Source organism: Amphiura filiformis, chromosome 17 (genome assembly GCF_039555335.1).
Source record: "Amphiura filiformis chromosome 17, Afil_fr2py, whole genome shotgun sequence".
Classification (NCBI taxonomy): Eukaryota; Metazoa; Echinodermata; class Ophiuroidea; order Amphilepidida; family Amphiuridae; genus Amphiura; species Amphiura filiformis.
In genome coordinates this window covers 41,698,366-41,711,327 of record NC_092644.1, presented here as the reverse complement: position 1 = coordinate 41,711,327, position 12,962 = coordinate 41,698,366, and the positions used below count along the sequence as shown (strand labels likewise).

Here is a 12,962-nt window from a genome sequence, read left to right as displayed (position 1 = left end):
AAGCAAAAATATCTTCAATGTATATAAAATTGGTATACACCTAATTGAGCTAATTGAAGACTCGGTTGAAACAAAATTAAGGATCGAATGCATTTTAGTGTCCAAAAAGGCAAAATTATCGTCAAAGATCTGCCGAGTTATGCACCCTTGCGAAGGGTGCTGGATTCGAATTGTGAATAAAAATATCCGATCTTTGCAATGAAAAACACAAAATTACAGTTTTGGACGTACTAATAGCAAAAGACATTATTGCTAAACAATATAGAATAGAACATACGACGTGAACATGTCAAAATATTGAAGAAAATGTGCTTCCCAAACACGAGAAAGTACACAATTGAATTCCCATTCAAACTCAATGCATGGGAGCTGCCCCATGTCCTCTTGTCCCTACGCATGCGCACATATCGTTTTTGCTGACCTTCAGTGCAAGATCTGTACATCGTGGAAGATCGATACACAACAACTGTTATTATGTGTATTATTTCAATCGAATTAACAAGTCCCCCAGTAGTCAAGTGGTTGCCGTCAGTCCCTGTCAATCCGATGACATGGGTTCAATTCCTGGTAGTAGCATTTTTATTTTTTATTTTTTCTTCAATAAGTCTAGGGCAAGATTTTTTTTAATAAACTGTTATTATTATTTTTTTTTCTTTCTGTTTTTTTATCTTGTCTGTATTCGCCTACATGTTCGTAAGCATATATTGCTAAATTTAAGCCAAATTTAGCACGGTCAAACAGATTTATATCAAATTAATGTATTAAATTATGTACATTAGGACTCTCTTACGTTATTTTGGATGTCTATGGGACATATAGGCCTACACTTAACGATAAAGTTGAGCAGGTCAGAGATTTGAAGCAAAAATATCTTCAATGTATATAAAATTGGTATACACCTAATTGAGCTAATTGAAGACTCGGTTGAAACAAAATTAAGGATCGAATGCATTTTAGTGACCAAAAAGGCAAAATTATCGTCAAAGATCTGCCGAGTTCTGCACCCTTGCGAAGGGTGCTGGATTCGAATTGTGAATAAAAATATCCGATCTTTGCAATGAAAAACACAAAATTACAGTTTTGGACGTACTAATAGCAAAAGACATTATTGCTAAACAATATAGAATAGAACATACGACGTGAACATGTCAAAATATTGAAGAAAATGTGCTTCCCAAACACGAGAAAGTACACAATTGAATTCCCATTCAAACTCAATGCATGGGAGCTGCCCCATGCCCTCTTGTCCCTACGCATGCGCACATATCGTTTTTGCTGACCTTCAGTGCAATATATACTTACTTACACTTACACTTACAGTTTGATGGGAGAGAGTAGGCTTACGCCTTTAAGAACCCCATATCTTTCCAATATCTGTCAAGTTGTGTTTTGAAGGAGTTTGTATTCTTGGTATTTATGACGTAGGCTGGCAAGGAGTTCCAATGATTAACGACTCTCTGTGAGTAGAAATCTTGTCTGCTCCTGAGTGCTTTGTGTAGCCTCGGTTTGAACAGCTTCTGACTGTGTCCTCTTGTGTCTGTGGTTGCCAGCTTGAAGAACCTTTCTTGATCCACTCTCTCAAATTGATTTAGAATCTTGAATGTTTCAATTAAGTCACCCCTCAGTCTTCTCTGCTCTAAGGTATACAGCTTCAGCTTTTGAAGTCTTTCCTCATATGTCATGTCTCTAATCTCTGGGACTAACTTAGTAGCTCTCCTTTGGACTTTTTCTAGAGTGGTGATATCTTTTCTTAATCCAGGACTCCAAGCTTGAACACAGTATTCCAGGTGCGGTCTGATGTAAGCTCTGTAAAGTATGGTGAAGCTGTCTCTGTTGATGAATTTAAATGTGCGCTTGATAACTCGCAGACAATTCATGGCCTTCTGGGCTGCTTTGGTACATTGAACACTCGACTTGCAGTCACTAGTCAGATAAACACCCAGGTCTTTCTCTTCCTGTATGGCTTCAAGTGTAACACCGTCCATTATGTAATCAACTTCTGGGTTGGCGTTTCCAAAATGCATAGTTTTGCATTTCCCTGCGTTGAATCTAAGGAGCCATTTTGCTGACCATATCTGAAGCTTGTCTATGTCACTTTGTAGTTTATCTGCACTCTCTGGGGTGTCAACAGCGGTGAAAATCTTGGTGTCATCAGCAAACATTTGTATACTGGAGTTCACATGTTGTGGCAAGTCGTTGATGTACAAGATGAACAGCAGCGGTCCCAGCACTGACCCTTGAGGAACTCCACTAAGCACATCTGCCTGGTTTGAAGTAGCATTCCTTACGGTGACTGTTTGTGATCTTCCCATTAAGAAATCTTCTATCCAGTTCAAAACTTTTCCATTGAAGCCATACGCTTTTAACTTGTTGATTAGTCTCTTATGTGGTACCGAGTCGAAAGCTTTTGCATAATCCAAAAAGATGATGTCAACTCCGACTCCCTGGTCTAGATTCTCAGTAACTTCTTCAAGTGTCTCAAGTAAATTTGTAAGGCATGACTTTCCTTTCACAAAACCGTGCTGTCTCTCTGATAATGCACCGTGTTTATCTACATGTTCCTGCATCTTCTTCTTGAGTATGGTTTCCATTATCTTGCATGGTATACACGTGAGGCTCACTGGCCGGTAATTTCCTGCATTCTTTTTGGATCCTTTCTTGAAAATGGGAGTCACTCTGGCAGTCTTCCATTCTTTGGGCAAACTTCCTGAATCCAGTGATTTCCTGAAGATTAGGTACAGTGGCAATGAAACTTCTTCACTACATTCCTTCAACACTTTTGGGTGAACACTATCTGGTCCCGGACTCTTGTCAGGCTTTAGTTTGTCTAATTCTTTCTTTACATCCTCTTGTGTAAATACTACATCATCTACTTCCTCATCAATCACAGACTCTAACTCCGGTGCTTCTCCAGTGGGTTCTTGTGTGAAAACAGACTGGAAGAATTGACTTAATACTTCCGCTGCTTCTTCATCATTTTCTGTCAAGTTCCCATCATCTTTCTCCAATTGTGCTACTCCAACTTTCACTTTCTGGTTCTGCCTTACATAACTGTAGAAGGCTTTCGGCTTGGATTTAAACTCCTTCATGAGTCTTTGTTCATACTTCGCTTGCGCTTCCCTCACAATCTTTCTTGTAACATTGTTCTGTTTCTTGTATTCTTCATAGTCTTTATACTGCTTGGATTTTCTGTACCTCTTATACAGATTATACTTCTTCTTCACAGACTTTTTCACCTTGGAGCTCAACCATGGCGGTTTGTATCTCTTCTTTGTCTTTTTTTGTGGTATATGGTTCTTGACTGTTTGGTTGTACACACTCTTAAACAGTAGCCATGCTTCTTCACTGTCGAGATCTTTCATCTCCTCTTCCCATTTGGTACTTTTCAGATCATGCTTAATACTCTCGTAGTCTCCCTTGTTGTAATTTAACTTGTCTCCTGGTAGCTCATCTCTGGTGGAGATTTCAGCGTTACATACATAAGTCCATGACAAACCCACATGGTCGCTTTTTCCTAGTGGTGCCATATCTTCCAGGTTTTCCACCATAAATTCTTCATTTGTGAAAATGAGATCCAGTGTTGATGGCTTTTGCCCCTCTCTGTATCTGGTTGGTATTTCTACATGCTGAACCAAGTACAAGTCATTTACCGTGTCGAAGAAAATGCTGGCTAGGTGGGTGTCGGCGGCTTTGACTTGTCCATCCTTCCAGTTTATTTCAGGAAAGTTAAAATCTCCAAACAGGAGGATGTGACTGTACTTGACCTCTTCAATCATCTTTAACTGCGTAAGAAACAACTCGTTGTTGTCTTCACTGCTATTCGGACTGCGGTAGCAAACTCCAACAAGAAGACTGTCTTTGTTGTTTACTTTTATCTCGCACCAAACTGAGGTCTCGAACTTGGAGTCATTTAATGGTTGGCAAGCTGTAGCTTGCATTGAGTCATGCACGTACATTAGTACTCCTCCTCCACCGGCGGATACTTTGTCCTTTCTGAAAAGAGTATAACTGTCAAGGTTGACTTCGCCATCCAGAACTGAGCTGTCACACCAGGACTCGGTTACGCCGATAATCTTTGGTTTCAACTCGTCAATGGTCTCTTGGAACTCTCCCCGTTTATTCATGATACAACCTGCGTTGGTGTGGTAACAGTTGATGAAAAACTTGGGTGGAGTTTTACTTGAATCGCAATCTTCATGTTGCTTTACATTTGTATCATTGTCTATGCTTGTTTCAGCACTATTCTTTACAGTTTCTTTACTGTGCATGATTGTGGGTGCAGAATCGGTGACATTGTGCTTTACATCTCTTGTTGTTGGGTTTCCCCTTCTTGCGTGTAGTCTCTCTGACACAGGCTGGGGTGCTTCCCGACTATCAGCTACGGTAGTCTTGGTGCTTGCAAAAATATCTCCCCTGCTTGCAGTTGGTCCACTTGACGACTGCGGGGTATTTTCATTCGGAGTGATATCTCCCCTTCTTGCAGGAAGTCCACTTGACGTCTGCTGGGTTTTTACGGTGCATTGTGCCGGTGCTGGTGCTGGTGCTATGCTATATCTTGTAGCACAATCCTTTCTACCTCCCACCAGTTGCTCCTGGCAAGCTGGAGAGATGGTCCCCTCTTTTTTCACGAAAGGAACGTTTTCTCTCTTCTACCACTCTTCCATTTCTGATCACAACTTCTTCTCCATTATGTCTTCTGGTTTTTAGTTCCTCACGTAACTTTCTACTAACCTCCCTTTCCTTTGGTGTCTGATCTGGTGATATGTACACGTTGGACAGGTCTTCACCACCATGATCGCCACTGTCTTTCAAAGTTTTTGCTTTCTTGATGACTTGCTTCTTGGTCTCGCTACAATCCAAAGTGACTCTCAGTAATCTTGGTTTACATGAATCTAACTTCTTCCCCAATCGCACTGGGTTCATTGTGGCTGTAGGGTTGATGATTTCTAAGTAATCTAAGACTACCTCAACACTGTCAGAATCATGTTTCTTTCTTGACTCTGCTTCTTCACTATCAGACTCTGGAATGTTGTGCAAAACTATATTACACTCTCTCTTCTCTCTTTCAACTTTCTCTTCCATAAACTGGTTAACTTTTGTTTCAACCACACCTTCCATATTTGCCTCTCTCTTAGCCATCTGTTCTGTCATCTTCTGCATTGTCTCGGCAACATGATCTAGTTTAGTAATTACTTCCTGTAAGCTTACATTGTCAATATTTCTATCTACGGCTTGGCCTTGGGTTGATTTTCCTTTCAACAACTTAACTACCTCAGCTGTGCAATTGTTGCAAAACCACATAAGGTTGTGTCTTCCCTTGTCTAGGGCTTTCATCTCTTGGTTGTTTAAGCTAGCACAGGACTGGTGGGTCCACGAACAACATTTCTGACACATAACTGCCTTTTGCACATCATCTCGAATAGCCTCTGCACAAAGATTGCAATCAACTTCATCTTTTGTACTACTATTTCCATCTTTACTAACAATAACAGCCTTGTTGTGAGTTTTACTCGTTTCACTTGGTAGGTCTACTAACGGGTCGCCATCTTTGTTCTTACGCCTGGTTACTACAGGGGATTTTAATCCACCACCATCCTCACTAGTAGACTTTCCTCTAGTATTCTTTCCCATGATTTTATGATATGGGGTCTTTATACTCTCTTTTGCCTTACTCTACTCCCAAACAAACCGTAAAGGTCCTCTTCTTTCTTCACTTTTACAGCATCAGATCGGGAGAATCAGAAAAACACAACCGCCATCTTGAACAGCGCCATCACTGACCGTGATGTATATACATCGTGGAAGATCGATACACAACAACTGTTATTATGTGTATTATTTCAATCGAATTAACAAGTCCCCCAGTAGTCTAGTGGTTGCCGTCAGTCCCTGTCAATCCGATGACATGGGTTCAATTCCTGGTAGTAGCATTTTTATTTTTTATTTTTTCTTCAATAAGTCTAGGGCAAGATTTTTTTAATAAACTGTTATTATTATTTTTTTCTTTCTGTTTTTTTATCTTGTCTGTATTCGCCTACATGTTCGTAAGCATATATTGCTAAATTTAAGCCAAATTTAGCACGGTCAAACAGATTTATATCAAATTAATGTATTAAATTATGTACATTAGGACTCTCTTACGTTATTTTGGATGTCTATGGGACATATAGGCCTACACTTAACGATAAAGTTGAGCAGGTCAGAGATTTGAAGCAAAAATATCTTCAATGTATATAAAATTGGTATACACCTAATTGAGCTAATTGAAGACTCGGTTGAAACAAAATTAAGGATCGAATGCATTTTAGTGTCCAAAAGGCAAAATTATCGTCAAAGATCTGTTGAGTTATGCACCCTTGCGAAGGGTGCTGGATTCGAATTGTGAATAAAAATATCCGATCTTTGCAATGAAAAACACAAAATTACAGTTTTGGACGTAGTAATAGCAAAAGACATTATTGCTAAACAATATAGAATAGAACATACGACGTGAACATGTCAAAATATTGAAGAAAATGTGCTTCCCAAACACGAGAAAGTACACAATTGAATTCCCATTCAAACTCAATGCATGGGAGCTGCCCCATGTCCTCTTGTCCCTACGCATGCGCACATATCGTTTTTGCTGACCTTCAGTGCAAGATCTGTACATCGTGGAAGATCGATACACAACAACTGTTATTATGTGTATTATTTCAATCGAATTAACAAGTCCCCCAGTAGTCTAGTGGTTGCCGTCAGTCCCTGTCAATCCGATGACATGGGTTCAATTCCTGGTAGTAGCATTTTTATTTTTTATTTTTTCTTCAATAAGTCTAGGGCAAGATTTTTTTTAATAAACTGTTATTATTATTTTTTTCTTTCTGTTTTTTTATCTTGTCTGTATTCGCCTACATGTTCGTAAGCATATATTGCTAAATTTAAGCCAAATTTAGCACGGTCAAACAGATTTATATCAAATTAATGTATTAAATTATGTACATTAGGACTCTCTTACGTTATTTTGGATGTCTATGGGACATATAGGCCTACACTTAACGATAAAGTTGAGCAGGTCAGAGATTTGAAGCAAAAATATCTTCAATGTATATAAAATTGGTATACACCTAATTGAGCTAATTGAAGACTCGGTTGAAACAAAATTAAGGATCGAATGCATTTTAGTGTCCAAAAGGCAAAATTATCGTCAAAGATCTGTTGAGTTCTGCACCCTTGCGAAGGGTGCTGGATTCGAATTGTGAATAAAAATATCCGATCTTTGCAATGAAAAACACAAAATTACAGTTTTGGATGTACTAATAGCAAAAGACATTATTGCTAAACAATATAGAATAGAACATACGACGTGAACATGTCAAAATATTGAAGAAAATGTGCTTCCCAAACACGAGAAAGTACACAATTGAATTCCCATTCAAACTCAATGCATGGGAGCTGCCCCATGTCCTCTTGTCCCTACGCATGCGCACATATCGTTTTTGCTGACCTTCAGTGCAAGATCTGTACATCGTGGAAGATCGATACACAACAACTGTTATTATGTGTATTATTTCAATCGAATTAACAAGTCCCCAGTAGTCTAGTGGTTGCCGTCAGTCCCTGTCAATCCGATGACATGGGTTCAATTCCTGGTAGTAGCATTTTTATTTTTTATTTTTTCTTCAATAAGTCTAGGGCAAGATTTTTTTTAATAAACTGTTATTATTATTTTTTTTTCTTTCTGTTTTTTTATCTTGTCTGTATTCGCCTACATGTTCGTAAGCATATATTGCTAAATTTAAGCCAAATTTAGCACGGTCAAACAGATTTATATCAAATTAATGTATTAAATTATGTACATTAGGACTCTCTTACGTTATTTTGGATGTCTATGGGACATATAGGCCTACACTTAACGATAAAGTTGAGCAGGTCAGAGATTTGAAGCAAAAATATCTTCAATGTATATAAAATTGGTATACACCTAATTGAGCTAATTGAAGACTCGGTTGAAACAAAATTAAGGATCGAATGCATTTTAGTGTCCAAAAGGCAAAATTATCGTCAAAGATCTGTTGAGTTCTGCACCCTTGCGAAGGGTGCTGGATTCGAATTGTGAATAAAAATATCCGATCTTTGCAATGAAAAACACAAAATTACAGTTTTGGATGTACTAATAGCAAAAGACATTATTGCTAAACAATATAGAATAGAACATACGACGTGAACATGTCAAAATATTGAAGAAAATGTGCTTCCCAAACACGAGAAAGTACACAATTGAATTCCCATTCAAACTCAATGCATGGGAGCTGCCCCATGTCCTCTTGTCCCTACGCATGCGCACATATCGTTTTTGCTGACCTTCAGTGCAAGATCTGTACATCGTGGAAGATCGATACACAACAACTGTTATTATGTGTATTATTTCAATCGAATTAACAAGCCCCCCAGTAGTCTAGTGGTTGCCGTCAGTCCCTGTCAATCCGATGACATGGGTTCAATTCCTGGTAGTAGCATTTTTATTTTTTATTTTTTCTTCAATAAGTCTAGGGCAAGATTTTTTTTAATAAACTGTTATTATTATTTTTTTTTCTTTCTGTTTTTTTATCTTGTCTGTATTCGCCTACATGTTCGTAAGCATATATTGCTAAATTTAAGCCAAATTTAGCACGGTCAAACAGATTTATATCAAATTAATGTATTAAATTATGTACATTAGGACTCTCTTACGTTATTTTGGATGTCTATGGGACATATAGGCCTACACTTAACGATAAAGTTGAGCAGGTCAGAGATTTGAAGCAAAAATATCTTCAATGTATATAAAATTGGTATACACCTAATTGAGCTAATTGAAGACTCGGTTGAAACAAAATTAAGGATCGAATGCATTTTAGTGTCCAAAAGGCAAAATTATCGTCAAAGATCTGTTGAGTTCTGCACCCTTGCGAAGGGTGCTGGATTCGAATTGTGAATAAAAATATCCGATCTTTGCAATGAAAAACACAAAATTACAGTTTTGGACGCACTAATAGCAAAAGACATTATTGCTAAACAATATAGAATAGAACATACGACGTGAACATGTCAAAATATTGAAGAAAATGTGCTTCCCAAACACGAGAAAGTACACAATTGAATTCCCATTCAAACTCAATGCATGGGAGCTGCCCCATGCCCTCTTGTCCCTACGCATGCGCACATATCGTTTTTGCTGACCTTCAGTGCAATATATACATCGTGGAAGATCGATACACAACAACTGTTATTATGTGTATTATTTCAATCGAATTAACAAGTCCCCCAGTAGTCTAGTGGTTGCCGTCAGTCCCTGTCAATCCGATGACATGGGTTCAATTCCTGGTAGTAGCATTTTTATTTTTTATTTTTTCTTCAATAAGTCTAGGGCAAGATTTTTTTTAATAAACTGTTATTATTATGTTTTTTTTCTTTCTGTTTTTTTTATCTTGTCTGTATTCGCCTACATGTTCGTAAGCATATATTGCTAAATTTAAGCCAAATTTAGCACGGTCAAACAGATTTATATCAAATTAATGTATTAAATTATGTACATTAGGACTCTCTTACGTTATTTTGGATGTCTATGGGACATATAGGCCTACACTTAACGATAAAGTTGAGCAGGTCAGAGATTTGAAGCAAAAATATCTTCAATGTATATAAAATTGGTATACACCTAATTGAGCTAATTGAAGACTCGGTTGAAACAAAATTAAGGATCGAATGCATTTTAGTGTCCAAATTTTTTTTTTTATGGTCCAGCGTCTACCGAGTTCTACACCCTTGCGAAGGGTGCTGGATTCGAATTGTGAATAAAAATATCCGATCTTTTTTGCAATGAAAAACACAAAATTACAGTTTTGGACGTACTAATAGCAAAAGACATTATTGCTAAACAATATAGAATAGAACATACGACGTGAACATGTCAAAATATTGAAGAAAATGTGCTTCCCAAACACGAGAAAGTACACAATTGAATTCCCATTCAAACTCAATGCATGGGAGCTGCCCCATGTCCTCTTGTCCCTACGCATGCGCACATACCGTTTTTGCTGACCTTCAGTGCAAGATCTGTACATCGTGGAAGATCGATACACAACAACTGTTATTATGTGTATTATTTCAATCGATTTATCAAGTTCCCCAGTAGTCTAGTGGTTGCCGTCAGTCCCTGTCATTCCGATGACATGGGTTCAATTCCTGGTAGTAGCATTTTTATTTTTTATTTTTTCTTCAATAAGTCTAGGGCAAGATTTTTTTTAATAAACTTTCATTATTATTTTTTTTTTTTCTTTCTGTTTTTTTATCTTGTCTGTATTCGCCTACATGTTCGTAAGCATATATTGCTAAATTTAAGCCAAATTTAGCACGGTCAAACAGATTTATATCAAATTAATGTATTAAATTATGTACATTAGGACTCTCTTACGTTATTTTGGATGTCTATGGGACATATAGGCCTACACTTAACGATAAAGTTGAGCAGGTCAGAGATTTGAAGCAAAAATATCTTCAATGTATATAAAATTGGTATACACCTAATTGAGCTAATTGAAGTCTCGGTTGAAACAAAATTAAGGATCGAATGCATTTTAGTGTCCAAAAAGGCAAAATTATCGTCAAAGATCTGCCGAGTTCTGCACCCTTGCGAAGGGTGCTGGATTCGAATTGTGAATAAAAATATCCGATCTTTGCAATGAAAAACACAAAATTACAGTTTTGGACGTACTAATAGCAAAAAGACATTATTGCTAAACAATATAGAATAGAACATACGACGTGAACATGTCAAAATATTGAAGAAAATGTGCTTCCCAAACACGAGAAAGTACACAATTGAATTCCCATTCAAACTCAATGCATGGGAGCTGCCCCATGTCCTCTTGTCCCTACGCATGCGCACATATCGTTTTTGCTGACCTTCAGTGCAAGATCTGTACATCGTGGAAGATCGATACACAACAACTGTTATTATGTGTATTATTTCAATCGAATTAACAAGTCCCCCAGTAGTCTAGTGGTTGCCGTCAGTCCCTGTCAATCCGATGACATGGGTTCAATTCCTGGTAGTAGCATTTTTATTTTTTATTTTTCTTCAATAAGTCTAGGGCAAGATTTTTTTTAATAAACTGTTATTATTATTTTTTTTTCTTTCTGTTTTTTTTATCTTGTCTGTATTCGCCTACATGTTCGTAAGCATATATTGCTAAATTTAAGCCAAATTTAGCACGGTCAAATAGATTTATATCAAATTAATGTATTAAATTATGTACATTAGGATGGGACATATAGGCCTACACTTAACGATAAAGTTGAGCAGGTCAGAGATTGGAAGCAAAAATATCTTCAATGTATATAAAATTGGTATACACCTAATTGAGCTAATTGAAGACTCGGTTGAAACAAAATTAAGGATCGAATGCATTTTAGACCCAAGCGCGATATTGGTCATTTAGCGCGTTAGCGCGCGTTAGCGCGCCAAGATGCTAACAATGCTAATTAGCGCTGAAAGAATGAAATCCGTGCTATTACCGCTATTTAGCGTCATAGCGCGCAATTATCAGATGAACGCTAACAGGTGCTAATATTCAAATAACGCTTGCGTGCTATTTGAAATTTGCTAATTTATTTGCTAATTGAAAAGCGTTAATAACGCTAATAACGTGTATTAGCACACAATGTGCTATTAGCGCTAATGGCAAGTACTAGCGCAAGTAATGCTAATGGCGTTATTAGCACCGAATAGCGTGTCATCTGTAATTGTGCTATAGCAACAAAATGTTAAAAGTCATAGTAAATGGCGCTACCAGCGCTAATAGCGCTATTATCGTGTATTAGCACATAATATGCTATTAGCGCTAATAGCAAGTACTAGCGCAAGTAATGATAATGGCGTTATTAACACCAATTAGCGTGTCATTTGCAATTGTGCTATAGTAAGAAAATATCAAAAGTCATAGTAAATGGCGCTAACAGCGCTAATAACGCTATTAGCGTGTATTAACACACAATATGCTATTAGCGCTAATAGCCAATACTAGCGCAAGTAATGCTAATGGCGTTATTAGCACCGAATAGCGTGTCATTTGTAATTGTGCTATAGCAACAAAATGTTAAAAGTCATAGTAAATGGCGCTACCAGCGCTAATAGCGCTATTATCGTATATTAGCACACAATATGCTATTAGCGCTAATAGCAAGTACTAGCGCAAGTAATGATAATGGCGTTGTTAACACCAATTAGCGTGTCATTTGCAATTGTGCTATAGTAAGAAAATATCAAAATTCATAGTAAATGGCGCTACAAGCGCTAATAACGCTATTAGCGTGTATTAACACACAATATGCTATTAGCGCTAATAGCCAATACTAGCGCAAGTAATGCTAATGGCGTTATTAACACCGAATATCGTGTCATTTGCAATTGTGCTATAGTAACAAAATATTAAAAGTTATAGTAAATGGCGCTACCAGCGCTAATAGCGCTATTATCGTGTATTAGCACACAATATGCTATTAGCGCTAATAGCAAGTACTCGCGCAGGTAATGTTAATGGCGTTATTAACACATATTAGCGTGTCATTTGCAATTGTGCTATAGTAACAAAATATTAAAAGTTATAGTAAATTGCGCTACCAGCGCTAATAGCGCTATTATCGTGTATTAGCACACAATATGCTATTAGCGCTAATAGCAAATACTCGCGCAGGTAATGTTAATGGCGTTATTAACACCTATTAGCGTGTCATTTGCAATTGTGCTATAGTAACAAAATATTAAAAGAGCCATAGTAAATGGCGCTACCAGCGCTAATAGCGCTATTAGCGTGTATTAGCACACAATATGCTATTAGCGCTAATAGCAAGTACTAGCGCAAGTAATGCCAATGGCGTTTTTAACACCGAATAGCGCGTTATTTACAATTGTGCTATAGTAACAAAATATTAAAAGTACG

At 37.4% G+C, this 12,962-nt stretch overlaps 1 protein-coding gene across 1 annotated transcript; it reads right to left on the bottom strand.

Moving 5' to 3' along the window:
- Positions 1 to 1,340: 1,340 nt before the first annotated feature.
- Positions 1,341 to 4,268, bottom strand: LOC140137220 (uncharacterized). The gene has a single exon (XM_072158871.1). It carries the CDS (start codon positions 4,266 to 4,268, stop codon positions 1,341 to 1,343), a length of 2,928 nt encoding a protein of 975 aa, XP_072014972.1.
- Positions 4,269 to 12,962: the final 8,694 nt, after the last annotated feature.

Excerpts from the sequence above, each read along its gene's own strand:
- LOC140137220 (XM_072158871.1), bottom strand. The coding sequence starts at position 4,268 with ATGCACAGTAAAGAAACTGTAAAGAATAGTGCTGAAACAAGCATAGAC.